The 26708-nt window shown below is 34.7% G+C and overlaps 3 protein-coding genes across 3 annotated transcripts; all 3 read left to right on the top strand.

Annotated features, from left to right (window-relative positions):
* The first annotated feature begins 9238 nt into the window (after nt 1-9238).
* LOC132181155 (small ribosomal subunit protein uS15) lies at nt 9239-11944 on the top strand. Its single transcript, XM_059594242.2, has 5 exons — nt 9239-9344; nt 9436-9508; nt 9608-9746; nt 10208-10394; nt 11703-11944. The coding sequence occupies exons 1-5, from the start codon at nt 9322-9324 to the stop codon at nt 11734-11736; spliced, it is 456 nt and encodes a 151-aa protein (XP_059450225.1). The 5' UTR covers nt 9239-9321; the 3' UTR covers nt 11737-11944.
* A 2029-nt stretch (nt 11945-13973) lies between these two features.
* On the top strand, nt 13974-22157 carry LOC132180606 (nucleotide-sensitive chloride conductance regulator (ICln) family protein). Its single transcript, XM_059593494.2, has 7 exons — nt 13974-14209; nt 14912-15035; nt 18859-18973; nt 19132-19191; nt 19312-19371; nt 19453-19538; nt 21837-22157. Exons 1-7 carry the CDS (start codon nt 14043-14045, stop codon nt 21906-21908), a joined length of 684 nt encoding a protein of 227 aa, XP_059449477.2. The 5' UTR covers nt 13974-14042; the 3' UTR covers nt 21909-22157.
* Nucleotides 22158-23875: 1718 nt separating this feature from the next.
* LOC132180607 (Ribosomal protein S10p/S20e family protein) lies at nt 23876-26423 on the top strand. Its single transcript, XM_059593495.2, has 4 exons — nt 23876-23984; nt 24179-24308; nt 24926-25039; nt 26047-26423. The coding sequence occupies exons 2-4, from the start codon at nt 24197-24199 to the stop codon at nt 26187-26189; spliced, it is 369 nt and encodes a 122-aa protein (XP_059449478.1). The 5' UTR covers nt 23876-23984; nt 24179-24196; the 3' UTR covers nt 26190-26423.
* Nucleotides 26424-26708: the final 285 nt, after the last annotated feature.

Consider the following 26708-nt stretch of genomic DNA (forward strand, 5'->3'; position numbering starts at 1 on the left):
ACTGGTTGCTTCTCTCTAACTGCCCTTGTCTGACCCTCTGGGGAACTGCTCCAGTCTACTGTCAGCTCTGCCTGTCCTACTCCTCATTCATTTCTTCTTTCTTTTTCTTTTTCTCTTTCTTGAAAATCTTTTTTGGATTTTAGCAATTGAAGTATGATTTTAATTGTTGTACAGCATTATACGTTTGAGAATTCACGTCAATTCAGTCAATATTAATTTAACTAAACTTAATTTTTTTAATTTTTCCTGCCTATTTTATTGGTGTTAGGCCAGCAATTTAACTCACAACACGTGAATTCGATACGAATACAACACCTAATTTTAAGGTTAGAGTTGAGGCTAAACCAATTTGGGTTGTAAACAGATCACCCATTTATAACACGTTTAATAAACGTGAACTCGCGGGTTAACACGTTTGACGAGTACATATTTTTATTTTTTATTTCAAATTTGTAAGGTTGATTGGATTTTTCCATTTTTGTTAGGCTATAAAAATTAAATGAATTTAAACATGTTCACAGTCGAGTCGGGTTGGAACCTATTAATATTTAAATCAAACGTGTTCGCGGGTCATGTCATGTCAACCCAACCCGACACGACATATTTGTCTAAACCGATTACACGTGTTATGTTGTGTTACCTGCTAAGAAAACGTGTCGTGTTCGGATTTGACATAAACGGGTTGACACAAACCTAATATGCCAACACGTTTTGTCAGCCCTAATTAGTGCCGACCTAACACCAAACAAAATCTATCAAATATTTTGATAGAATTTGATTTTTTTTTTTTTTCAAACTTAACAGAAATATGAAAAAAGAAAAAAAAAATCACCTATAGATATTTTTTCTTTAAAAAAAAACAAAAAAAATCTAGTGGAAGCAACAAAAGAAAGTGACAAAGAAACATGACCCCTCCGTCGTAACGAACAAATAAAATAATATGTGGAAGCAAAGAGACAATGGAAAGATTATAGTCAAACAGGTTACGAAGTAGTTCAATATCATAAGCTGTCTTTTTATATAATTATACGTAACTTTCTATGGACCTCTCTCGACTCTCGCCATCTCCCCAACAGACTAGATTCCTACTCGATGTATTTTCAGGCCTGGAATATCTAGGTCTGCACAATCCACCAAAATTTTTTTAATACATATAATATCATTAATTAGATTAATAATACATCCAATTATCACATTAACCGAAAAAGAAGGTATGTCACTGCCTATTTTACTGCATTGTGCTTCTTTTTAGGCACGTTTGGATCTTGGTTCACTAGCTCAGTGGTAGATGTGAAGCATGCTGGTTTTTGTAGCGGGCCAGTTGCCTATGCGTAATGATATCATAAGGCAAAAAATGTTAATAAGTTCTAAAATTTTGAGAAGTGATTTTTATAATTATTATTATTAAATTTTGATATATTGATAATTTTAAATATTATATCATATTTGAGATGATTCTAATTCTCTTTATATTATTACTCGAGATATTAATTTTTTAGCAAAAAATAAATATTAAGATAACGTGAAGCTTATTTATTGATACTTAATATTCATCTCTTCCCCCTTTGATTAAGAAAGAATAAAAACTTAATATTCATCTCTTGCTAAAAAATTTGGTACTCTTAATATTTCTCTAGATGAATAGCAGTATATACATTAGGCAAGCAAATATCATCCGTCCACTTGTCTACTTTTTTATACATAACATTTAATACTTGTTTTGACGTTTAATACCAAAACGATGTTGTTGTGTCAACTTGGGGCCTCCCGAACTAGGTTGATGAGAAATGGTATGGCACAAGCCAAGGGAAATGGGTTTCTCTTAAAAAAAAAAAAAAAATGAAGGGTTCGTTTGGTAAAGGGTTTTGGGGTTTTAATAGTTTGATATGTAGTAAAAATTGATTGATGTAAAAAAAAAAAAAAAAAAAAAGTAAGAATGTTTGATATGGGAAAATGAAAAAAAAAAAAAAAAAAAAAAAAAAAAATTGTTTTGTAATGATTTTCTTATTTGAATAGTAATAAAAAGTGATTGATGTAATGTAAAAAGTAAAAGAATATTGAAAAAATGAAAAAAAGTGAGATGAATAGTATTGAAACGAAATCGTTTATTAAACGTAGCCAAATTCCAAAAGAGAGGAGAGAGAATGGTGCTTCAACTTTTAGCCAAAAAAAAAAAAAGTTTCTCCGTTCTTATTATTTTAGAAATTACCATACTGACTTAAGCATTAAAGTCTTCACTACCAGCATTTCCAAATGAATCACCTGTGTTTAGTTCTTGCTTGTTTTGCACGTGTTATTGGCTGAATTATCGAGGTGCCGTTAATTGTATCAACAAGTTTTTTTAATTTTTTTTTTTTTTTTCTTTCCTCGAATTATCACCTTCTCTCGGCCTCTTGCCACCAATTTCAATGAACCCTTGTCTTTCTCTTATTCTCTTGGAGTTTTTTGATGGCTTGATAAAATTTTGATGTTGTTGTTTGAAATTGCTTTTTTGTTGATGTTGTCAATATTGGTTTGGACTAGGGGTGTCAACCCGGTCCGGTTTCCCGGTTTTTGGCCAAAACCGAGAACCGGAACCGGGTACCCCGGTTTCCAATTTTGGGAAACCGGAACCGGGACCCCGGTTTCCACCCGGTTTTCCGGACCGGGTAACCGGTTTTGGCCAAGTCATTTGAGTTTTACTCTTCAAGTAGACATTTTTTTTTCCAGTATAGAAAGATTTAGTCTTGTTTTATGAAAAACCGAGTCTTTGAGTAAATGTTAGTGATAATTTCCAGTTTGAAAGGTTATTGAAGCTTTATTTGATTCTGGAAACCAATAGATTGGAAGCATTACAGGTTCTTTTACATACCCTTTTTCGCATTTGTCCTTTTTGGCTGTGTTCTAGCTTGAAATAAGATTTAAGATTCTGATGGGATTGGTGTAGGATGCAAATTTTTTGGGTGTATTTTGTGATAAAGCTTTAGGCCTGTAGGTAGGATTGTTCAGAATGGTGGAAAATGAACAAGAAATGTGATCCGAGAGAAAGAAAACCCTAAAGTAAAAATAAAAACCAATATATATATAAAATATTAAAAAAATGTTATTATATATATGCACCCGGTTCCGGTATTCCCGGTTAAAACCGGGTGCCAAAAACCGGAACCGGAACCGGGGTCCCCGGTTTTTGGTTTTTCCCAACCGGAACCGGAACCGGTTCCCCGGTTTCCCGGTTCCCAGTTTCCCGGTTTTCCGGTTCCGGTTCCGGTTTCCCGGTAATTTTTGACACCCCTAGTTTGGACCGTTTGGTAAACTTTCTTTCCCCTAAACACCTTTATCTCCCAACAATTTCTTCGGCAGTTATTTAAAATAACTGTTCTGTCATGGGCAATTACGAGTGGAATCGCCCCGTATTGGTCAAATGGATGGTCGTCCAAAACCGTCCTCCATTGGAGGCTGTTATAATAACGGTTTGAGACCGTACTCCGCCCATAAGGCTGTGGTGTACAGACAGAACAGCCCCACTTCCTACTTTGTGCCAGACCCTGCCTAGACTAGTAGTGTCGGTGTTGTTGGTGTGCAATATGCATAACCTTTTGGCTAGCCAAGTGGCTAAATGACTTGTTCCTTCTTCTAAATAATATTATCACTTTTGAAGTGGCACACCAGATTTGTGGTGTGCAGGCTAATTAAATGATTTGTTCCTTCTTTCCAATTTCTTTGCCTAGTGGCAGTGGCAAGGCATCTGTTTCTTGTAAAACGACTTTCGTCACTTTCTCACACATTCTTTCTTTCTTTTCTTTTTTGTATTCCTTTTACCCAAGGTTTTTTAGATCATAAAGACTTGATTCTTTGGTGCAGCACATGTCAACTTTAGCCATGCCGACTAAAACTAGCATCTTTTTAGGCTCTGGGTTAAAACATTTACTATAATGTATAGCATAGCAGTGGCACTCTTTTTTCTTTCTTTTTTTTCTTTCACTGGCTAAGTATATTAGTGGCATTTCCAATGTACTTTAATTATTTCATACCACAAACAATAATGTATCATTTAATGATGAAAAATGAATGGTCGGATAAATGATGATGTGTATAATGCAGCAAGTTTGACTAGAAAGAACTCAGATGGCATACACCCGAATAAATGAGTGTCTTTTGTATAATTCATGTATAGCATGCATTTTCTCATGTGTGGATATAATTAGTTAAAGAGTTGCGGCCCCTTTGGGAGATGCTCAGCTCAGGTTCGACATCAGATTGGAATGGAGGGCATCTCTTTTAAGAGAAGACATAAAATTAAAAGGTGCGTTGGCTGCGGCATTTTATCAAACAAAAAGTAGGCGAAAGGACATAAAGTTGAAAATGATGCCAATACAACGCAACTATCCATCAAATTTTGGTTGAAACATGGTTTTAAAACACCTAAATTACCTTTTTGGGAAAATGTTTTTGTACCTCCTACACATCTGTTAGCTCCATAAAACTGAAACATCAAACATCATTGTGTTGGGAAAACATGAATAAAAGAGGAGAGATACCGAGGTGTGTTTGCCTGCCAAAGGAGTGGGCCGGACCTGTCCCAATGACCCAAAAAATTTATCTTAAAATTAACTCTAATATTTTTATTTTTTACATCATATCAATCGCATTTTATTATTATTCAAATAAAAAAAATCACTACAAAACAAATTTTTTCACTTTTTTATACAAAACATTATTACTTTTTTTTTTTTTTTTTTCTTACATCAATCAAATCTACTACAGTTTCGGTACACTTCTTTTTTCAAGCCCATTTACCAAACACACCCATTGCAACCAATCCTCTCGCTCTTAAAACACACTCATATATATATATATATATATATATATATATATATAGTCTCTGTGTGTGCACGTGTACATTTTTGTAAAATATAAGTTTTAAACTTAATTTCATATTAAGTCATAAATTATAGCTGTAAATAAGAGTTACATGTCTATCAAATTATCTTTAAAAGAACTTCCCTTTCAAATACTAAAGCTTTCTAGTTTGCTATAAACATATAAAAAATAAAAAAATCCATAGAACAACTTCAAATCATGCTCGACAACGATTTTTCATTGAATAAAATTCATTCATTATCAATTTATAATATGTGTAGTTAAAATTTTAGCAATTTCTTTCTCAGTCTTTACAAATCTTTTGTAATAATTTCTTTAAGAAAAAGTCATTATTGCTGGGGCAATAGTATAGAAAATAATATTTTTGTTGGACCATCCAATTCAAATAAACAACTCACGTGCTATGGAGACCACTTTCTTTATGCTCAGCCTTTGTTTCTTAAATGTTTTTTTTTAAAAAAAAAAAAAAAAATTAATTATTAAAAAAAAAAAAAAAAAGCAAATACAGAGAACAGGGGGAAGGGGAAGGGGCAAATATGTTTAGCTTTTGATTAATCCACATTCAACAGAACGGAGTCAGTAACTGAGAAGACAAAGGAAGATGCTCAGAACCAAAAAGAAAAAAGAAAAGAAAAGACGTAGGAACATATTCTTGGTAGCCAAACAAAGCTGAAAATGCTGATAATGTTTCATTTTCATTGGAAAAATCCAAATAAGATGCGTACATATAATAGCCCTAAAATTTGGTGCCTTATATTACCTTTCGGATGGTCCCTCAACACTTCACATGGGTGCAGTACTGTAGCATCTTTAGCTACAACAGTACTTCATATACAGAGATGTCATCAAAATTACATGGCTCTGATTTTCATCTGCATCCAAACAAAGACTCTCGGATATTATTATCATCACGCTACAAAAATTTTCAAATCCATTTACGTGATATTTTCAGATCACTTATTTTTTTTTTGGATGTAGAAGAGATATTTTTCTGCTTTGGTCAGCAAGACATATCAAATTATATCAAAGAAAGGATTAATAAAAATTCCTTACTAGAACATACCTACCTTTTGCACTCGGTGAGCCATATTCAGGGCTGAGTATCGGTCATATCTATCCGGTTATAAGAGTTACCGATTACCAACCGATAAGAAATTATACCAAAAATTATCGGTCATATTGGTAATTGGTTAAACTAGTTTAACCGATGGGCATACCTTTAGGAAAAAGCAAATTAACTGATGAGCTTAACTTAAGAGAAATCAAAAGCCGAGAGAGTATGAGGTTTCGGAACTAATTTCACAATTTCCTCTACCTTGGGACTTCGTCGCTAACAGCTTTGAGAGTTCGACAAGAATCAGTGACAGTCGTAGGTGGCTTTGGTTTTTCTGAGACTAAAATTCCGAAATGATAATCCAGAGGCTAGGCTGCGACTCGACGAGAGAGGGGCATCAGGCGTGCGAGTATGCGACGGTGCGAGAGAGTGAAAGAGGACTAAGGAGACTTGAGAGAGCAGCGGCTGCAAACGGGGCTCGAGGGACGGAGGGAGGGAGTTTTAGGGTTAGGGGAAAAGAGAGCTTCAGCTGGTTTATATATTAAAACTGTTTCAATAAAAATTATAAAATTATAAAAAAATTAAAAATTAAAAATCCTTATCGGTTATTAATTGACCGACAAGCTTATCGGTATAAAATTTTTAACTAATTATTAACCGATAATTATTGGTTGCGGTTAATATTGGTTCGGTCAAATTTGGTAATCGGTCGGTAATTGGTAATTTGTTAATCTGTCCACCCCTAGCCATATTTTATAAAAGGCTAAGAGCATGTTTGAGTGTGCGTTTGAGGGGGTTAAACGTGCATTTAACACTAAAAAAGTATATTTGAAGAAAAATGTATCATTTTGGTAAAAAACATTGAAAACGCTTTTAAGAGTCAAAAAAACTCAAAAAATGGCAAAAACAAATGAAACTTTTGTTAAAAAACATTTTTTTGACTTCAAAGCTCTATTTCTTAAACACAATCCAAAACATACATGCTTTAAGAGTATGTTTGAGATTGTATTGAAAAATAAAGCTTTAAAAAAAAAAAAAAACTCAATATATATATATATATATATATTTTAAGTGCGTTTTAATTATTCTTAAAGTAAAAAATAAACAAATAAATACTTTTAGAGCTTTTTTACCAAACAGACCAATTTTTTGTTTGATATAACTTTTTAAGTATTAAAAGTACTTTTAAACTCCCTAACGCAATTTCAAACATGCTTTAAATCAAATATGTAACAATAAAACCATATAATCGAATCGGTGGAAGGTATAGAAATAAAAGGTTAAGCACATTTAAGCCTTACTAATCTAGAATCTAATATGAGAAGGTGATATATATTCTCCTTGAGTAATTTTGTTGATAAAGAAGATCAATGATCTTTATGGACTCGAAAACAGGTTCCTACACTTAAAATCATGAAATAACCATTAAAAAGAAAACAAAATATAACAATGATCTTTGTTGAGGCCCAATGTTTTTTCTTCTCCCTGTTTACAGTCCATTGGTGTCTCACGTATGACAATAAATGGAGTTAACCCATTATGTCTTCATTCTTTGATGACATTGGTTTCCTTTCTCAGGGTTGTGATAATCCTTTTTTCCTTTTTTTTTTTTTTTTTAAAAAAAAAAAATTAAATTAAATTATTTTTATTTCAAGTTTAAAAATTACATTTTTTTTTTAAAAGATTTTACTATTTATTTTAGTTATTAACTTTCTTTATTTTATTTAAATATATATTTTTCAAAAAAAAAAAATTATTTATTGAGAGGAAATAGGATGATAAAATAAAAAATATATTTTTTGTAAACATATGTGTACAATACTCGCCAAATTATTGTTAAAATAGTTAGTATAATATGGGTAATCTTTCACCTAAATTACATCTCGACTAGCTAAAGTTTTTGGGTTAAACACCTTTTGAGTACTTAAAGTTTAATGGGAAATCAAATAGACACCTTGATTTTAAAAATTATCTCATATGGTGCCCGTATACATCCAATAAACGTATATGGTATTTCCGTCTAGTAATTTAACGGCAAAGCAATTAGTAATTATCATGTGTCTCATATGCTTCACTAATATTATTTAAAAACTAAAAAATTAAATTGTTTATAAAAAAAAATTTAGAAATGGCTTGAGTCACCTCTTTAGCTAAATTGGGGGTGACCAAACACCCTACACCCCCTCAAATGTTTTTGTTTTTGGGCTAAATGGGAGGTGGCCCAACCAATTCCAAGGCCCCACGTCCAAATAGTCAAATGAAGATGTCTGAAATTGCTCTCGACCGTTCACGAGTAATTAAACCACTCCCTAAGATGGCACGAAAACTGCTCAATGATTATGAGGAATTGAGGATGGCCAAAACCAACCCCAAATTATTTATTTTTATTTTTTTTTTAAAATTATCCCATTTGGCCATATGGGATATGTGACATTTGCTTATTAGTTTGACATGATATACGGTTAAAATAATAGATGAAAGGGTTAAATTCACTTTACTCCCTTAAAGTTTCAAGGGTTTTTCAATTCGAACCTCAATGTTTGAAAATTGGCAATGTACCCCCCTAATGTTTCAAAAAATTTTAATTTAGACACTCCGTTACTAATTTCCGTCTAATTGGATGGAAATCATTCCACGTGGGATTTTGATGCCCTCCATTCCAATTTTGTCCTCATAAAAACTTATGAAATTACGTAATTATCCTTTCATAGATTTTAATGAGGGTAATTACATGATTTCATATGTTTTAATGAGGACAAAATTGAAATAGAGAGCATCAAAATCTCACGTGGGATGATTTCCATTCAATTAGACGGAAATTAGTAACGGAGGGTTTAAATTGAAAATTTTTAAAACATTAGGAAGTACATTGCCAATTTTTAAACATTGAGATTCAAATTGAAAAACTCATAAAACTTCATGAGGTAAAGTGAATTTTCCCCTAGATGAAACATATACAAAAATACCGTCTATGTTTATTAAATGTCTATGTGTACCATCTGCAATAATTATATATATATATATATATATATATATATATATATATATATATATATATATATATATTTTTTTTTTTTCTATTCAAATAAAAAAAATCCATTTGATCTTGCGTTAAAGGAGATATGAAAAACGTATTTAACCCTTTACACATAAGATGATAAGAACTAAGAAGCACACTCTTGTTTAAAAAGTGTGAAACCCTGGCCCAACCCACGACGGCCCAAACTAAATTATCCGAGGACATGTTCGTCAATATGAGAAATCTAAAGAGTAAACAGCGGAATGTAGCTTAATATATAAACAACATCAAACCCTCATCTTTGAAATAAGCCTAGGGTTTCCGCAGCTCCTTCGTCTCAGCAGAGGAACCGAAGCGCAGAGAGAGCTCCACTTCCTTCGCCGCCACCATGGGTCGTATGCACAGCCGCGGGTACCCCTCTCTCTATATCTATCTATCTATCTATCTCTCTATCTAGATGTATGTCGTAAGCAGCATTTGATGTGTGTTTTAATGGTTCCAGTAAGGGTATCTCAGCCTCAGCTTTGCCCTACAAAAGAACTCCACCTAGTTGGCTCAAGATCTCTTCTCAGGATGTACGGATAATAACCTAACTCTTTGAGTGATATGTGTTAATGTGTGTGTTTATTTTCTCAACTTCTGATGATGATTGAATTGGGCTGTTGGGTTTTAAGGTTGAGGAAAACATTTGCAAGTTTGCGAAGAAAGGTCTGACGCCGTCGCAGATCGGTGTGATTCTTCGTGACTCGCATGGTATTGCTCAAGTGAGGAGTATCAACGGAAGCAAGATCCTTCGCATTCTCAAAGCTCACGGTACCTTTTTTTTTTCAATCTCTTTTATGGGTTTAAGCTCTGTTTGGGATTCTGAGAAAATGTGGGCCGGGCGTAATGGAATGGGAATTTTTGGGCCACAGATATTCTTAATAGCATTTGGTGTACCAAAAAAAAGTATAGGCTCTGTGTGTGATGATGTGAAAGTGATAGATACGTGATTGATTTGGTATGGTTTTTACTTGTTTTACTGAAGACATTAGTTGATTGACCCCAAGATGTTGGACTTGAGCTAGCTTTGGAATTGGTTATTTTGACCTATTTTCTTGTTGGGTTCTTTAATGGAAATTTTGAGACTCAAACCTGTGATTTTATTTATATAATTTTCAAGTAACATATGATTCTAGTTCCGGGCACATTAGGATTTTTCGTTTTTGTTGTAGAATTTCTTTGTATCTTTTTGTTTTGGTTTGTTTAATTGTTTCTTGTTTTGAATGGGTTAGGCCTTGCACCTGAAATTCCGGAGGATCTGTACCATCTTATCAAGAAGGCAGTGTCTATCCGGAAGCATCTTGAGAGGAACAGGAAGGATAAGGATTCGAAGTTCAGGTTGATTCTGGTTGAGAGCAGGATTCACAGGCTTGCTCGCTACTACAAAAAAACAAAGAAGCTTCCTCCTGTCTGGAAATAGTAAGTCTCTCAAGATTATGTGTTTGATAATCTTAATGCTTTGCGTTCACATATAGAACTGGTTGATTAATGCGGTTGATTTAGGATCCTTGTGATATTGTTTTTTCTGTTTTCTATTTATGTGAAATCTAAACTTGTTGATTTGAACTTTTATCTTTTGATTTGTTCTATATATGGTATATTTGAATTATATTTTGTGAGTTTCATTTTGTATGATTTGCAAGGTAACATCTGTTGTGCTGTAAATAAGATAGAAATTATCACCAAGTGCATTTATCTGCCTACACTTTTTTGGAGGGGCGTGTGGGGTTGTAAGGGATTAGGTAGAGGAATGGTCATGGTTTCTTGAATGAGACTATAGTCTCCCATCCTTCCAATGATTAGAATCTTTGGATGGGATAGTATTAGATATCTACATTCCATATTCTTCATTTGAACTGGAGCAATGGCCATACATTGAAACTTAGAAAGAAATGGTTCACCAATATTTTACCAGATGCATGTGGACCAGATGTGGTCAAAAACATTTACACTAGAAGTAGTTACCTTTAAAAATTTTTAGGGGAAAAATTTGTAGAGGAAGACAACCGTGGGGATGACATACAGCCGTATAAGAAAACCTTTTATAGGATTGTCTACTTGACTGTTGTGGGCTTGTAACTTTCTTTGTTGGCCACCTTTGAGGTTCCAGATTAGAGAGGATTTGGTTTAGATACACTGGTTTTGATTTGGTGCATGCCATCAGATATAATTGATTGTTCATGTTCATTGTGGATTATAATTGTGGATTACAAACCATTAAAGTGTTTGAAATCTACTATTTATGTTTTCGGCCATGTTTTTGGTTGTGATTCTTCTCTCACCCCCCCCAAAAAAAAATAACCCCAACCCCACCCAAAAAAGAGCAAAAATCTCGTTTTTCTCTTCATTTACTTAATGAATCCAAATCAAAGAAATTGGCCATAAACTGGATTGGCTTAGTGCCTGGGTTTGGGCTATTTGATGTCACTTCTCTGAATTTACCCTTTTTTTTTTGGGAACAAACATCCAGAACAATGTTTTCCTTGTAGTAGGTGTAGGGGAATAGAGCACTTAAATTTGTTTGAAGTACCTCACAAGAGAATGTTTGTTTCATAATGGTCTTTTGTAAATTAATAAATATTTAAGTCGCTGACTTGCTTTCTCCAAATATTATTTGACTCTTGCTCTCTAGCTCTGAATCCTTCCATTTGTTGTATGATTACCCTCATTAGTCACTTTGTTGACCTGAATAACCATTTTACTAATTCAAAACTTTTGTTTTTGCAGCGAGTCAACCACTGCTAGCACCCTTGTTGCTTAAATTATGTAGCAGCATATTTTTAGATATTTTTGAGGAACGTGCAAGATAGTCTTCCTATTTTGGAAAAGATTTGTCCAGGCGTGTGATCTAGTTCGTAACTATCAGAAGATTTTGGTATCCTTCTTTAATAGGAGGAAAAGATGGAACAAAGTTTTTTGTATTTTGGATCTTGAGGTTTCTATATTTGTGTTTTCATAGTCCCCTTAAACTGCTGTGGTGTAGTCTTTTTGATTCGTATCTTTTGATTTAGATTTATAATTGTTTTTTTATAATGTTATTGCATCTGTTGGCAAGTAATTTTTCAACTTGAAAGTGTCAGTGGGGTGTTGTATAACTTTTGTCCAGCCATGTTTCGGAACAATTTAATTTAGCGATTAATTGGGTTAGCGTGTTAGTGTGCGGTGTTGAGGTGAAATTGCCAAATAGCCAATGGATAGATAGCTCGAGGTGAGGTTGGTTCAAGGTTACAACTATTTTTCAGGCAATACAATAAAATTGGTTAGAATATTTTATGTAATATCCAGCGCCTATAGGTGGTAGGGCTGAGCACCGCCTTCTATGAACGGATTTCAGCCTATCCCTTCCCCCCATGTTTGCCCCCAGTGGTGGTGGTTTTAGTTTCTGATTTGTCCGTTCTTGGGGCTGTGTCGATGTGGATGGATATTTGTTTTGTATTGTAGTTATCTGTATCCAGTTTCCTCCCCATACTAGTTGTCTGCATCCTCTTCTTTCTTTCATTCTCAATGCCAATTTCATTTGTCTTGGAGGCACAACTGCATTTTTCGTTGCTTGTTCTGGCAAAATTTCAAGCTCTTGCTATTTGCTTTAGGTAGAGCCTCTCTCAGGGATGCTTTGTAGCCCTTGGTTGCACATTCCCATCACGAGATTAAGGGCCTGTTTGGGATTGTGTTTCAAGGGTCTAAAAGTACTTTTAACATTTAAAAAGTTCGTTTTGAAAAAAAAGTATTTGTTTGGTAAAAAAATTAAAAGCATTTTTAAGGGTCCAAAAAGTTTAAAAATTGTTAAAAAGTACTTTTGGCAAAAATTTAAAAATGAAGTTTTTGCCGAAAAGTCCTTTTTGACTTAAAATGTATATTTCTTAAACACAATCATAAACATGCTTTAAACCATTAGAGAAACCCAGAAACGTGCCTTATGGGCAGAATAAAGAGGCGAGTTTCTTTGCATTCTGGTGTACCAAAAGAGAGTAATATTGTAAACTTTTTAAAATTTAAGATATTAAATTGAGAGTTTTTAAACTTTAAGAATGATTGCAAAAATAATGAAAGTTTAAGAAGGTTATTTGAAGTTGTACCTTCAAATTTTGTATCTTATCTTGTACAAATTCATTATAAATATGATACAATACCAATGATAGACTTTTCTTTTAAATTAGATTTTGTACAAATTCATTATAAATATGATACAATACCAATGATAGACTTTTCTTTTAAATTAGATTGGAGAAAATTCTTTTAACTTAATTACAAAAACTTCTAAAACATGTGCTTTTCAAATAATTTTTTATAAGAAAAACCTAGCAAAGAAACTACCATTAACTCAAAAAATTTCCGTCTAAAACATACTTGGGACATGTTTTTTCTTTCTCTGGTCTTTGGGTCGATGCAAAAGGGATGAAGAAACTTTTATGCGGGGGTGGAATGTACATGTGCAACAAGAAAATTTTTATGTGGGTTTTTTCTTTTCAATGTTGGAGAAATGAAAAGGAGAATTACAAGAAAATAAAAAGTAAAGGTGACAAAGTTTTTTTAAGAACCATTGAGAATTGGTCAAATAAATGATCTGGTTCATCAAACGAACCGAAATAGTCAAAATAAGCCATATTGTAGGTGGGACAAAATCGGAAAGGGTTTGCTGCGCGACCAAAGAAGAGTAGACTTGACAAAAACCCAAGTTTAAAAAAAATTACAGAAAATAACCCTTAATAAAAAATAATAAGAAAATGAGGTGGAAATCCACTTTTTTTTCCCAGATTTGAAGGTATATTTTTGTTTTATTAAAAAAAAATTTAAAGACATTTTTATCCTTTAGCGACAAAAAGGGACAAAAATTTGGTAATTTAGAGAGAGCAATGTTTAGTTCGGTATAGGTTTTGTCTCAATGAATAGTCAATAGAATACGTCTGATCGGGTGTTTTCGTCTCAAAGTGTTTTGGTGTTCTAAATTAACGTGGCGGGCTGGTATTAGAAGTATAAAGGAGCTGGCACTTTACAAAAACCCAGAACCCCACTCTTACGCAGGCCTGGTAAAAAGTAAAGCAAACAAGTTAGGGTAGTGCTGAGAAAATGGTGTTAGGGCTGAGACAATTCACGGACAGAGTTGGAGACAGTGCAGGAGAACCCTTTCTAGACTCCGACAATGGCGAGGAGCTCATGCACGAGCTACCCGGTGTCGCCGTCGTTCTTGGGAATCGCGCTCCTGACTCCCCTGGCACTCTCTATATCTCCACCAAGTACTCTCTCTCTCTCTCTCTCTCTCTCTCTATATATATATATATATATATATACACAAACACACACACACACGCATATATATATATATATATATATATATATATATATATATATATTTGTGTTGTCCGAATTATGTTTGGGTGCTAAGAAAACGAAAGGGAAAAGAAAGAAAAGTGAGGATTTCATTTATGCTGACTGGAACAAAGAAATCTGTTCTGAATTCTAGTTGCTTACATTTTGTATTGGTTGCCTCCTCTAAATTGTATTTAATACCCTTTTTTGTTTTTTGTTTTTTGTTTTGTTTTGTTTTTTTTTTCTTTTAATGAGAAAGTGTTAACTTTTATAGGGGAAAGAAAATAATTTTTCGGTGTAAATACTTGTAATCTCCTAAAATCTAGTTACACACGCACCCAGTAAATCTTAGACTGCATTTTTGCCAGAGAAGAGGTGTCATTTGAGCTTCAACTCCTAGGCTAAAGCTAGTTGAAGGTGCATCATGCATTTTCCTCAAGTTTGAAAAATTAGATATCAATGGAGATAAATGGAACAAAGCTTTTTAGGCAAGAAAAAGAAAAAGAAAATCTGGGATATGTTTTCCTATGAGACAAGTGGAGCCTGGAGAGGGGCAAGGCTATTCTACTTGGTTGAGTTGACAAAAAGTTGTATGCGGTTGTGCTCAGTATGCTGATGGGTTTTTGCAGGCAGGTGATTTGGTTGAGTGATGTGGACAGGGCCAAAGGTTATGCTGTTGATTTCTTGTCTCTGTCACTGCATGCCATTTCAACAGACCCGGAGGCCTATCCCTCTCCTTGTATATACGCTCAGGTATACATTTTTTCTCACCTGTCAATGTCTCTAGTTTGAAATGTTTTCTTGTTAAAAAATTGGGTTAAAAAATTATTCTGTTGTCTTTTTGAGTTTTCAGGATTAGTTTTGTAGCTACTTTGTAATGTTAGTTTCCAATTGATCATTATTGAAAAATTTCAACAATTGATCATGAGCACGATAACACTATTAGACCAATATAGCTGGCTTGTTGGATATTAGGAAGCTTTGACACTAAGCATGTCAAGTTTGATCCTCAAATGCTCTCTTCCTTTCAGCAAGTCATTGAAGTCTCTTTTAAGTTTTGCTGAATTGCAAAAGTTTTTCACCTGCACATATGCTAATGATGTTGGCTTTAGAGCTTACCATCTTCTGTTAAAACTTTTAGCATGTAAAGAGTTTCTATGTGAAAGATGTTTATTTGGATGATTAGATGGTTTTGGACTGTCCAATTCTTTTGTTTGATTAGAGCTGGATTCATTTCATCATCCAAAGAGTTCAGTATAGTTAATTGGCCCCCACATATGTTGGCTTTGGATGTTCATTCGGAAGCATTTTATTGGGAAAAAAATGCTTATTCTTCTGGAAAAAATTACAAATCATTGTTTCAAAAATTTTCAGCATGAATGGCTTGCTTTTATTAGGCATAATTTGTTTGATGTTGCAGCATTAAAAAGCTCAAGAGTCCAATAAGCAAGTGTATACAGATTAGTGCTACGTTGGGTTGGGAAATATTAGAAAATAGCAGTTAATAAATTAAACTTTGAAGAGAAGTTCACATCATCCAAGCCTTTTAAACACTGTCATTCAAATTTATTCAAATGGATTACAATCTTAACACTTTCTGCCTCATCATAGGCCTCACCGCCTCAGAAATCACCTTTCGATCTGACATCATTTCTTAACACAAACCTGGACTTCATATTCAGGAAGTCAAACAGAAAAAAAGATAATGAATCACCTCTTGGCTGCATGCCTGAATTAGGGTACTTACCAATTTGCAGGTTCATGATCTATATCTCCAATGCTAACAACCTAGGAGCCATTTTCTTTGTGAGTGATAATAAACAATTAAACACAGGTGTGCAACATTTCCAACAAAGGATTTGAAGACTTTTCCTTCTCAGTTTCAGTTGCCATTTGATTAACGCAGCTAACACGAGCAGTTTTTGCTTGCGAAATTTGGTTAATCATTGTTTTTGGCATTTAAAAAAATTGCAGGGGGGCAAAGATAGTTACCATGTAGATCCATTAAGTAATCTGCATCTCAGCAGAGTAACTTTTCTGTTCTTCAATTTACACTATTCCATCAATTCTCATTGTTATGGTAAAATTACCAATCATTCATCAGTTGGCATCCACCCCAAGGGTATAAATCCACAGTAGCTAGACTGATATCATCTGAACACCTTCACTGCCTCACTGACCATTCAATTCCAGTTTCCAATCTAGCATGAAACCCCCTCATCACACCTCCATTGTGGCCCACTGCCCAGCTGTTAATAATGTCCAAATGGTTTGGTTACTCAAAGGAAATCTCCAAAAAAGTTTATTTCAAATTATTGAGGATGATTTACTTTATGGTTTCTTTAGGGTGTCAGGGCCTAATAAAGACAGGTAAAGTAGTAGCTGTCCTTGGAATTGTTAGGCACAAGAAGAAAATGGGTAGTGGCTTGGAGTATTGGGAAAACTTTACTACTCCCGTTGTCTCATAAACAGTGGCTCAAATTGAGAAATGCACAAATTCTAAAAAGAAGTAAATAATACTAAAACATTACAAACTTTCAACGAAATTAAAATTCAAAAATACAAATTGAGTCGCTTATTATGGGATGGAGGGAGTAAAAAGTAAGAGCCTGTTAGGTTCTTGATTTTTGAAAAACACAAAAAGAAAAAACAGAATATTATTCTTTAAGATAGTCTGCTTTAAGAGAACATAAAAATGATGTTCTTTAAACTGGTTTTTTGTTTTGTTTTGTTTTGTTTTTGATTCGGAAGTTAAAAAAAAAAAAAAACCATTGAAAACATAACGAAATTTGTAAGTTATGTTTTTGTCCTCTGAGCCAGCTCTTAAAAACATGTTTCTGAAAACACAACCAAATGGACCATAAGTTTCCTGAGGAAGGAATAGTGTGCGACATATTTTCATCACAATTTTTTTTTTTTGGCATGCCTCAATATCCACAAATGATCATTACCTCTGGCAAAATCAGTCTTGAAGCAATATGGAGCAAAAACACATGCCCCACCCCCCCCGCGGAGAAAATTACTATATATATCATTGTGTGAGACTTTCCAAATGGTTGGGCTTTTCTGGTCCAACCATTTGATGTGGGTAATGGCGCCTAGACTAGGTTCTGGCATGATGTTTGGTGTAGCAATCGTTCTCTTAAGAAAACCATTCTGGATTTATTTTGCATTGCAAGGGACATGTATACTTTGGTGGCCGACCACATGGTTGATCACAATGATGGATTGCATAGGGACATGAATTTCTTCAGGTTGGTGCATGATTGGGAGTTGGATTCTATAACCTTGCTTTTCAATACTCTGTATTCCGTTAGGATGGGTAGGGGAGTGGAAGATAAGTTCAGCTGGAATCTTTCGAGGTCTAAACTTTTTACAAAGTCCTCTCCAACGTCGACTCCCCTTTCCCTTGGGAGAGCATATGGAGGTTCAAGGCTCCTTTGAGGATGGCATTCTTCACTTGGACAACATCCCTAGGAAAAATTATCACCATGGATAATCTCCTCAAACGTCATATGATAGTGATGGATTGATGTTGTATGTTAAAAAGAGGGAAAACTCTGAATCACCTTCTTCTTCATGGTGTGATCTTGAGAGGTGGAATTTGGTGTTTCAGATGTTTGGAGTAGAGTTGGGCTATGCATGGATGGGTGGTGGAGCTCTTGGTGTGCTGGAAAGGAAGATTTTGTCGGAATGATTTAAACATGGTATGGAATGTGATCCCTTCTTGTTTGATGTGGGGCATTTGGGAGAAGTTCCAAATGCTTGACGTTTCAAAGATTGCTAGAAGACGAGTTCGGAGCTACAACTTTGTTTTGTGAAGTCACTCTTTGAGTGGATCTCTGTTAACATTCTTCTCAATATCTCTAGTTTTGTAGATTTTTGTGCTCTCATTCATTGTTCTTGATTGAGTGTTCTTCTCTTGTATATGTCTTGTGTACTTGGGTTGCACCCTTGCACCTTTAATGAATTTGTTGTACTTATATATTAAAGAAAAAAATCAGCATAGACGATAAACACTAATTCTACATTTTTTATTGTGTTGTAATGGAACTTGTACTATATTATTTTATTTGCCCCATCATCAGCAATAGTTGGAATTTCATCATGTTTTTGTGACTTTTATAATGACATCTCAAGAAAAATCTTAGTACGTACAGACTGATTTTTGCAAATGAAAGAAACCTTTATAAGCCAAATTTTCCATGTGCTATAGTTCTGAATCTTGAAGGAGCAAATCATTCATATTCATAGTTGGTCAGATGACTAAATTTGAAAAATCTATCAATTGTGAATTTCGTAAATTAAATTAAAATATAATATTCTAGTCATTCCCATAAGCATTTCATATCAATACTTTTTCCTCCCTATATATGGAATTCATCTAAACTCTTCCTCTTTTTTCCTTTTGTAGTAAGAATTTCTCAGTATAGATGTGTACTTAAGAATCCGTCTATAGCTTATTTCGGTCTCTTCTAAAATCACTGCTCCTTCATTAATCTCTGTCCATTATAATTTTGCAACTTTATCCCCCTTTGATTAATGACATTGCTGATTAATGTTGTTTTGTTTGAAGATTGAAACGGAAGCTGATGAAGATGAGTCCGAGGGCTCAGATTCAGAAAGTAGTGATGCCCTAGACTTATCCAAGATCACAGAGATGAGGCTTGTTCCATCAAATCCAAGCCAATGTAGTCTCCCATCTTTCTTCCCCCCTTTCCCCATTTCTTTTCCGTTTTCTCGTCTTTAATGCTAAAATAACTGCCATACTGTCATTTTACATCTTCGGGTTTTATCTTTGCTTGTTGATATTGGTGAAGTGAAACTAATTTTGTTACTTGTGTAATAGTGGATACTCTGTTTGATATATTCTGTCAATGTGCTGAACTTAATCCTGAACCAATTGATGGTGAGTACCATTCTTCTATACTGAATTGGATATTGTTGTGATTTTTATTCTTGATGTTTTATTAAATAGGTTTTCTTCCTTATTTTCATGTCATTTAATATTTTATCATGCTTTCTTTAGAAGAAGAAGAAGAACACAATTGGGTTTTTAGCGCTGATCAGATTGTAGAGGAGACAGCTGGTATGCGGTCATTAGAATTACATATTCAGATGCCTTAGTATATATATTGACTACATCGTCTTGATATGTTTGTATTTACAGAGGAGGAAGATCATTTCTCTCAAAATCCATCCAACTCAATTGGTCATTCAAATGGGGATCATGACCTAGCTCGTACGGTGCTTGAGGTAGGCCTGTTGGTGCACATTTTAGTCTGTCTTGAAGCCTCTATATTTAGTGTCATGAATAAGAGTCAAATTTACCATGGAATGTCTCATGATATGCACCTCTCTCTCTCTCTCTCACTGAAATATGATACTTGATCTCTTGATTCCTACAATAGTTAGAGCATTCCCAGCAGCTACCCAACCATGTTCCCTATATTTAAGGATCCAAACCACTTTTTACTTCCCTACCTACAAAAACTCCACAATAGCTTCCCTTTATCATTCCCTACATCATTAAAATATTATTTTCATTTTCATTAAAATAATATATTCTTTTATTCTAAAAACATTTTTCTTTTTCATCTCTCTCATCTCCGTCTTCTTTCCCTGGTCACATCTCCCTCTCTCACTCTCTGTTTTCTTCTTTTCTTTACACCAGCCACACCTCTCCCCCTTTCTAGATCTCACTCTCTACCTCACTTTCCCCCAGTAGATTCTCGCTCACGAAGACAGAAAGGGAGAATTTTTGCTATGCCGAATGGTTATCCTCCTTATATTCTTATCCTCTCAATCATTATCTGCTGCGAAACCAGCTTTAGAAAACAGAGAGAAAACGTGAGAGTGAGGGAGGGAGAGAGAGAGAGAGTTATGGGTATTTGATTGTGATGGGGTTGATTCTCTGGGTATTTTTATTTGGGTAATCAATTGTGTTCTTGATGATTTTTGATTGGGTTGTTGTGGAGCTTGTGGTTGAGTTCTGGTTGAGTTTTGGTGAGTTCTGGAACGATTTAAGTTGTTTGGGGATGATTGATTTTGTGGGTTTTATTTGTTGTTAATTTTGGGTGTAAATCCTTTGAGTGGCCGTGAGAGTGAAGATGGAGTATTGAAGATGGAGATTTGGTTTCTTGAGGGCAAAAATCAACTGGGTTTCTATTTCTGCTAGTAATTTTGCTTTACTTGAACTAGATGAAGTGCAGAAGTGCAGAAGAAGAAGAGGGTGGAGAAGAAGAACGGAGAAAAATAATGGAGATGACTGCGTGAAAAGGTGTAAGAGGAGAGAGTGTTTTTTTTATGATTATAATAATCACAAGGACCGCTATAGTTGAACCCCAAACATTGGGTTCAACTGTAGCAGTTGATGGTTTAAGGAACCATATAGGGAATCTGCTGTGGGGTGTTTTTTGTGATTTTTTAGACATATTCCTTAAATTTAAGGAACAGACCCCCTTATAAGGAGTCTGCTGGGAGTGCTCTTAGGTGAGATTCTATTGTTTAGGGAGCCTTGATGGGATCTCAATGAAATTTATCGTATGAGATTTGAGAATTTAGAATTTCATATGATCTTGGTAAGAGTTTAATTAGTAGGGTTAGCGTTATGATTTATTAGTCCATGGTTCTAATGAAGCAATGTGTTTAGCATCTTAGAATGCTGTTTAAATGCAAGAATGTGTTACTCTTGATTGTGAGACATCATGCGAACGTATGGCGAGCCCCAATAGTGACTGGTACTTTTTGGGATATTGAGCAAATATGATTAATGCATTTTCAAGTCATGACGAATGGTATCAAACTTGGTAATACTATCAACATTGGGATATTGTGCAAACATCTAACCACTGATGACAATGTGGGTCTTGACGTGGGAGATTGTGTTACATCTGATTGTGTGGACTATGAGGTGTTTTCGGTTGCATACTAGATTGATCCACTCTATGAAATCGATCACATGGAGTCCCTATAGTGACTAGTTCTTCAGGGGGAAGGCCTTGTGACATCAACAAAGTAAATGCACATTTTTTGTCCTAGGAATTTTTGAAGATAGATTTTGACTCTCAACAAATTAGTAGGTGGTTACTAGAATTTGACCTCATGATCTGTTAGAAACCACAAGTCTTTGTCAAGACCTTTCGTCTGCAATTTGTTTTGCTGTTGTTGATGGGTTCTAGTATAGATAGTTTTGACTGATTTGGTTCAGAATTATTGCCAGGAGAGTCAAAATTTCTGCATTTCAATTTTCTCTCTAGTTATGTTGTTTCCATCATGCGCTTTACATTTTGATTTTAGATTTCTTCTCTAGGTTCTTTGTATGATCAAATGAACAAAGAAAGGAGCAGTGTGGTATTAGTTTTTAACTCTTCTTGTTGACTGGTGCTTCTCTGAAGAGAAGATGTTAAGGGTTGTTACATTGCAAATAATAAAAATGTTCTATATTTGTCTATCTGATTGTCTGAGCGCATTTGTAGCAATTTCCTGCTCTATGGTTACTTTTACACTTTTAAAAGGCAATGTTTGATCGATTCTATTCTATTCTCACTACAGCTTCAAATCAACGATCAACGATTTGAGGATGCAGACGAGATAGACCATGACCGTGACAGTGGCCATCATTGAGCTTCTATATCTTCTTCTAATGCCGCATCTTCAAATGTTTTCTTTAATTGCATGTCTCATTTCTTGTCCTGTGCCCAGGTTCTTGCAGTACAGTACATGTGGCATATTTTTGTAGGTCTCTTTAAACTTCATGACTAAAGAGGGACAATTTTGTACTATTTTCTAGGTACTTCCTTTTAACCTAATTAAAAACTTTTGTAGACTCCAATTTTCCAAGTTAGTAAATGCTGGGATAAGTATGCAAATTATGAGATCATGTACTGCACCAATCATGAACTTGAGTGCCATGCAAAAGAGGGAAAAGGAATTCCAAAAATAAAGCTAAGTAACGAATTAGAGAACAAATGGAGATAAACTACTGGAATTTATAATACTAAATTGTTTGTAATAAAGAAGTACAAAAATAAAGCTAAGCTGTTTGAGAAGCCTACCCTCTTTTCTAATTTTGGATATCATTAACCCTTTCAATATTTATTGTTATTTTTTCTTCATATCATAAACTATTACAACTTCTTCCATTTGGGTTGTTAGGAAAGTTAATGGAGGTGCAAACTTTTGTGTTCACTATTCGGCTAAATGAGCTGCAACTAGAGGTAATGCTGGATACATTTTTATATCTTCTCCTTCGCTCTCCTCAATCCAAATTATAAGTGTAAACTTTTTCGTCCACTATGTGGCAAAATGAGCTGCAAGTAGAGGCAACTTTGGCCACATTTTTATATCGCCTACAATGCTCCCCTCGATCCAAATTATAAGTGGGAAAGAAAAGGGAAAGATCATTTTCTGTAGTTTGGTTATCTACTGTTATTTCAAAATAATAATAATAATAATAATAATAATAAAATTATGTGACTTAAAAAAAGAAAAAAAAAGAAAAAAAAAAGAAAGAAAAAACTCACATAATTCAATTCCCCTGTTCTAAGGACTTAAGTGAAGTTAAATAAAGTCTAATGAAAAAAAAAAGAGAAAAAAAAAAAGTCTAATGAAAGACTGATACTCTAGATGAAAATAACAATTGGAAAACCTAACAAAATAGGAAATGAAAAACATTTTGCTTTGAAAAGTCTATAAGCACCGGGAGTAGCATTTCTTGTGTTTCAAGAGGGAAATATCTCATATTCCAAGTTGGCGAAACCGCTGATGATATGAGCCATCAGAAAAGCAAATCCATCACTTAATTGCTAGTGCCATTTCGACTTATCACTACCTCCCTTGCCATTGCCACTGCAGAATATTTGTCATTACCATTGAGCTATTAACGACCATGCCATGATCCACTATAAATATTGTTATGTTCATTGATTTTTCCTAGTATACAAGCTATGATGTTTTTCCATCTTATTGCGGAGAGTGGAGAATCTATTTGATTTGTTGAAGCATATTTTTAGATGGCTGGATTGGCAATGAAGCTCGTGCAAAGTGAGGGAGAAAGATTAGCGAAAAACTGTCTGTATGTGAAGATAGAAGGAGTCTCTGATGCTTAAGTTAGTCAACAGTTGTTGAAAGAAAACCGAATAGAGAGAGAATGAGGAAAGAAGAGGTGAATATGCGCATGTATGCGAATAAGGAGAACATAATGTGCGTATTTGGAAATGTGTGCCCATTTTAATGGAATATTCCCTTGATGCTTGCCATGTGGCGAGCTCCAATTGCCTGATTAATTTCAGTGTAATGGCCTATTGATAATTTATTGTATCACCACCATTATTCAAGCATAGTGAAGATACGAATTTAGCCTTCCCTTCAATTCCGCGATTTATGCTACATAAAACAAAAAAATTCAAAAGAGAGAAAAAAAAAGAAAAAAAAGAAAAAAAAGAAGAAGATTAAAACAGTAGAAAGCATCTACTGGCCCATCTTGCTCATTATCAGATCTGGAAAAATCCCAGCCACAACCATGATTTGGGCTACACTCAACCCAACTGTTGAATGGAATGTGGCCCATTACACTCCCAAAAAAGAAATGTTACCAAAACCCTAACCCCAGAAGAATTGCTTCCAATTCCACTTCCTTTTCTCTGAGGCTGAGCAAAGAGGCAGTAGCAGCGCCATCGCCTCCCTCCTGTCGGCCACAAGGTTCGTCTCTCTCTTCCTCGTATCACACAGAGAAGCTTAGGTCTTTCACCTTTTAAGTTAGTTTTTGCAATAAAAATGATTTGAACTCATTTATCCTTTTTTTTTAAAAAAAAATGATTTGAACTGGCATTCTTTTGTTGAATTAATGAGAAAAAGCGGCGGACTGAGACCCATTTGTTATTCGTTTTTGGCAGAAAAGGAAGCGAGAAAAGATGGCGTACGCAATGAAGCCGCCGAAGCAGCAGGGTGTGGAGGAAACCCAGGAACAGATTCACAAGATCAGGATCACTCTCTCCTCCAAGAACGTTAAGAACCTCGAGAAAGGTACCCCAACTTTGTTTTTTTGCTTTCATTTTTCTTTTCGTTTTGGCACATACATTGTTAGAGCAAAAATAAGGGGTCAGGTATGGAAAAAGGAACCGTAATAAACAAAAAAGGAGCCCCTTCCTCCTCTGGATGTTGAAGAGGCTGCTCACTTGAGTATGCAAGTGTAGTTATAGAAGCAATGGAATGTCCGATTATAAACATCGGATTTCCTTGTTTTCATTCTGGTGGAATTCACAGCCGGGTAATTTTTTTCTGAGAATGGTTTAATGTTAGAGATGGGATACTCTTTGATTGTTATCTCAGGATTGATTGGGTTTAGTTGTTCTGAGATGAATTTTGGTTTATCTTCCATATTAGATATGAACCATTTGGGATTTTATTATTGACTGTGGAGTTTCGGTTTCTGTAATATTATTATCAAGTTTTTCATGGTTTTTTCAATCTCATATCTTATATCAACTTTCAGCGATGGGGTTTTTTATATGGGTTTTTCCTAGTTTTTCTGATTTGTTTTTCGTTAGTTTTTGAGGAGGGTCAATTCTTTTTGCATCTTGAAATGTTTGGAGCACTTGGCATCTATTGGACTGAGGTTTAGTTTCTTTTGTGATTGATAGTTTGTGCTGATTTGGTTCGCGGTGCCAAGGACAAGCGGTTGAGGGTTAAGGGACCAGTGAGAATGCCCACCAAGGTTCTGCACATCACCACCAGGAAGTCCCCTTGTGGTGAAGGTATATTTTGATTTCTTGCTTTACTTAGAATCCAATGCTTGGCTTAAAAAAAAATATCTGCATCATTTTCCTCATTGTTTTTCAATATTCATTAGATAATCCTATCTTATCCATTTTAGTTAGTTAGCTTGCTGTTACTTGTGTATCCGCTTTTTTGGTGTATGGTTCCATCATTGTGACACGCTTGGTACTCTGGCCTGTTTGTTCCATATACATTAGTTTCTTTTCTGCATTCTGTCATCACTTGCCTCAATGGTGGAATGGTGCATTGTGTCCTACTTAATGAAGGAAAGTGAGTATTGGAAGAAATATGAAAGTAAGATGTGAAATTGTCTCTTTTGGGTGTTTGTATCACAACTAAAAGGCAAATAGGGAGAGATCCAAAAAATTGAGCTGTCTAGGGCTTGGGGTTGAAGTTGTCTCATTATGTAAACATAAAAGGTAAAGACTGTTTTGTCTTTAATTTTGACACTGAGAATATTGACTGGCAGCAAGCCTTGAATCTATGGGCTCATCTCATTGCATGACTGAAGGCTGGATTAGCATTACTTCATTCTGAACCTAATCAAAGCCGACCTGTAAAATTAGGCTCTTATTCAACATTTTTTGTAGCTATGTTCTTGTCCTATGTTAGTTCTAATGAATATATTAATAGTGTTACTAGAGACACTTCAGAGTAGTCATTGCAACTTATTGCACTGTTCAGTATGTGTGTACCTCACTTATCACCATGTTTATTGTTTATGCTAATATTGGCTTTCTTTAAACTGTAAAAGGAAAGACCGAGGGGCTCAAATATATAAGTCTCATGATCATACTATATATACCTTGTTGCTTAGTGACCTGGAAAAGTAAACCATTTTATGGTCTTATGTCAACTAAGTTTTGGTCACGCATATGCTTTCATATTCCTTTTTGCTAGTTATTCTGAATATAGGTTTATTATGATTTCTTTGCTGTACTTTCTTGTTTGAATAATTTTGTAAGTCTTGGTTTCTGGTTTGCAGGTACTAACACATGGGATAGATTTGAGCTTCGCGTCCACAAGCGAGTCATTGACCTCTTCAGCTCCCCAGATGTTGTTAAGCAGATTACCTCTATTACTATTGAACCTGGTGTTGAGGTTGAAGTTACCATTGCAGATTCTTGAACTCGGCCTACTTTTGCAATTTCCCCCATCTAAGCTATTTAGTTAATTAGAAAACTTTACTTTATATATGTTGCCCTGTTGTCTTGGAGCATACATGTCAAGCCTTAGAACTTGATTGGCTGCTGTAGGGTAAATGCAGTATTTGTGTTTTTCAGTTTGTTTTCTAAGTGAAAAACTTCTGTGAGGAGGGATTTTGTATTTTTGCAGTTTTCTAAAGTTGAGATTTTTGAATGATTATTCATTGCCATATTTGATCTTGAATTACTGAGATATGTTTTCCTTTTCATTTGTTTCCAGTGGAAATTCATTGTTCTCTTATGGAAGTAATGTCAGCCACTAAAAAAAATTTAGCACCTTCCAATCACACGTGTCAACATAGGTGTAAATAGGTGTTATTGATCTATATACCCATTTTTATATGTAGATTATCCACACGAGAAAAAAGACACATTATTCATAACAAGACTTATTAATAGTCCGCCACTAAAAAGCAATATGTGCAGGACTTAAAGTAGAACT

The sequence above is a fragment of the Corylus avellana genome, chromosome 5, assembly GCF_965113065.1.
Source record: "Corylus avellana chromosome 5, dhCorAvel1.hap1.2, whole genome shotgun sequence".
Classification (NCBI taxonomy): domain Eukaryota; kingdom Viridiplantae; phylum Streptophyta; class Magnoliopsida; order Fagales; family Betulaceae; genus Corylus; species Corylus avellana.

What these genes read in the sequence shown, in the direction of transcription:
- LOC132181155 (XM_059594242.2), top strand. Translation starts at nt 9,322, where the DNA reads ATGGGTCGTATGCACAGCCGCGG. An exon ending in TCGCATTCTCAAAGCTCACG is followed by an intron (nt 9,747 to 10,207) that starts GTACCTTTTTTT and finishes TGAATGGGTTAG; the next exon opens with GCCTTGCACCTGAAATTCCG. An exon ending in CTTCCTCCTGTCTGGAAATA is followed by an intron (nt 10,395 to 11,702) that starts GTAAGTCTCTCA and finishes TTGTTTTTGCAG; the next exon opens with CGAGTCAACCACTGCTAGCA.
- LOC132180606 (XM_059593494.2), top strand. Translation starts at nt 14,043, where the DNA reads ATGGTGTTAGGGCTGAGACAATTCACGGACAGAGTTGGAGACAGTGCA. An exon ending in GATTGTAGAGGAGACAGCTG is followed by an intron (nt 19,372 to 19,452) that starts GTATGCGGTCAT and finishes TTGTATTTACAG; the next exon opens with AGGAGGAAGATCATTTCTCT. An exon ending in TAGCTCGTACGGTGCTTGAG is followed by an intron (nt 19,539 to 21,836) that starts GTAGGCCTGTTG and finishes TTCTCACTACAG; the next exon opens with CTTCAAATCAACGATCAACG.
- LOC132180607 (XM_059593495.2), top strand. Translation starts at nt 24,197, where the DNA reads ATGGCGTACGCAATGAAGCCGCCGAAGCAGCAGGGTGTGGAGGAAACC. An exon ending in CGTTAAGAACCTCGAGAAAG is followed by an intron (nt 24,309 to 24,925) that starts GTACCCCAACTT and finishes TGTGATTGATAG; the next exon opens with TTTGTGCTGATTTGGTTCGC. An exon ending in GAAGTCCCCTTGTGGTGAAG is followed by an intron (nt 25,040 to 26,046) that starts GTATATTTTGAT and finishes TCTGGTTTGCAG; the next exon opens with GTACTAACACATGGGATAGA.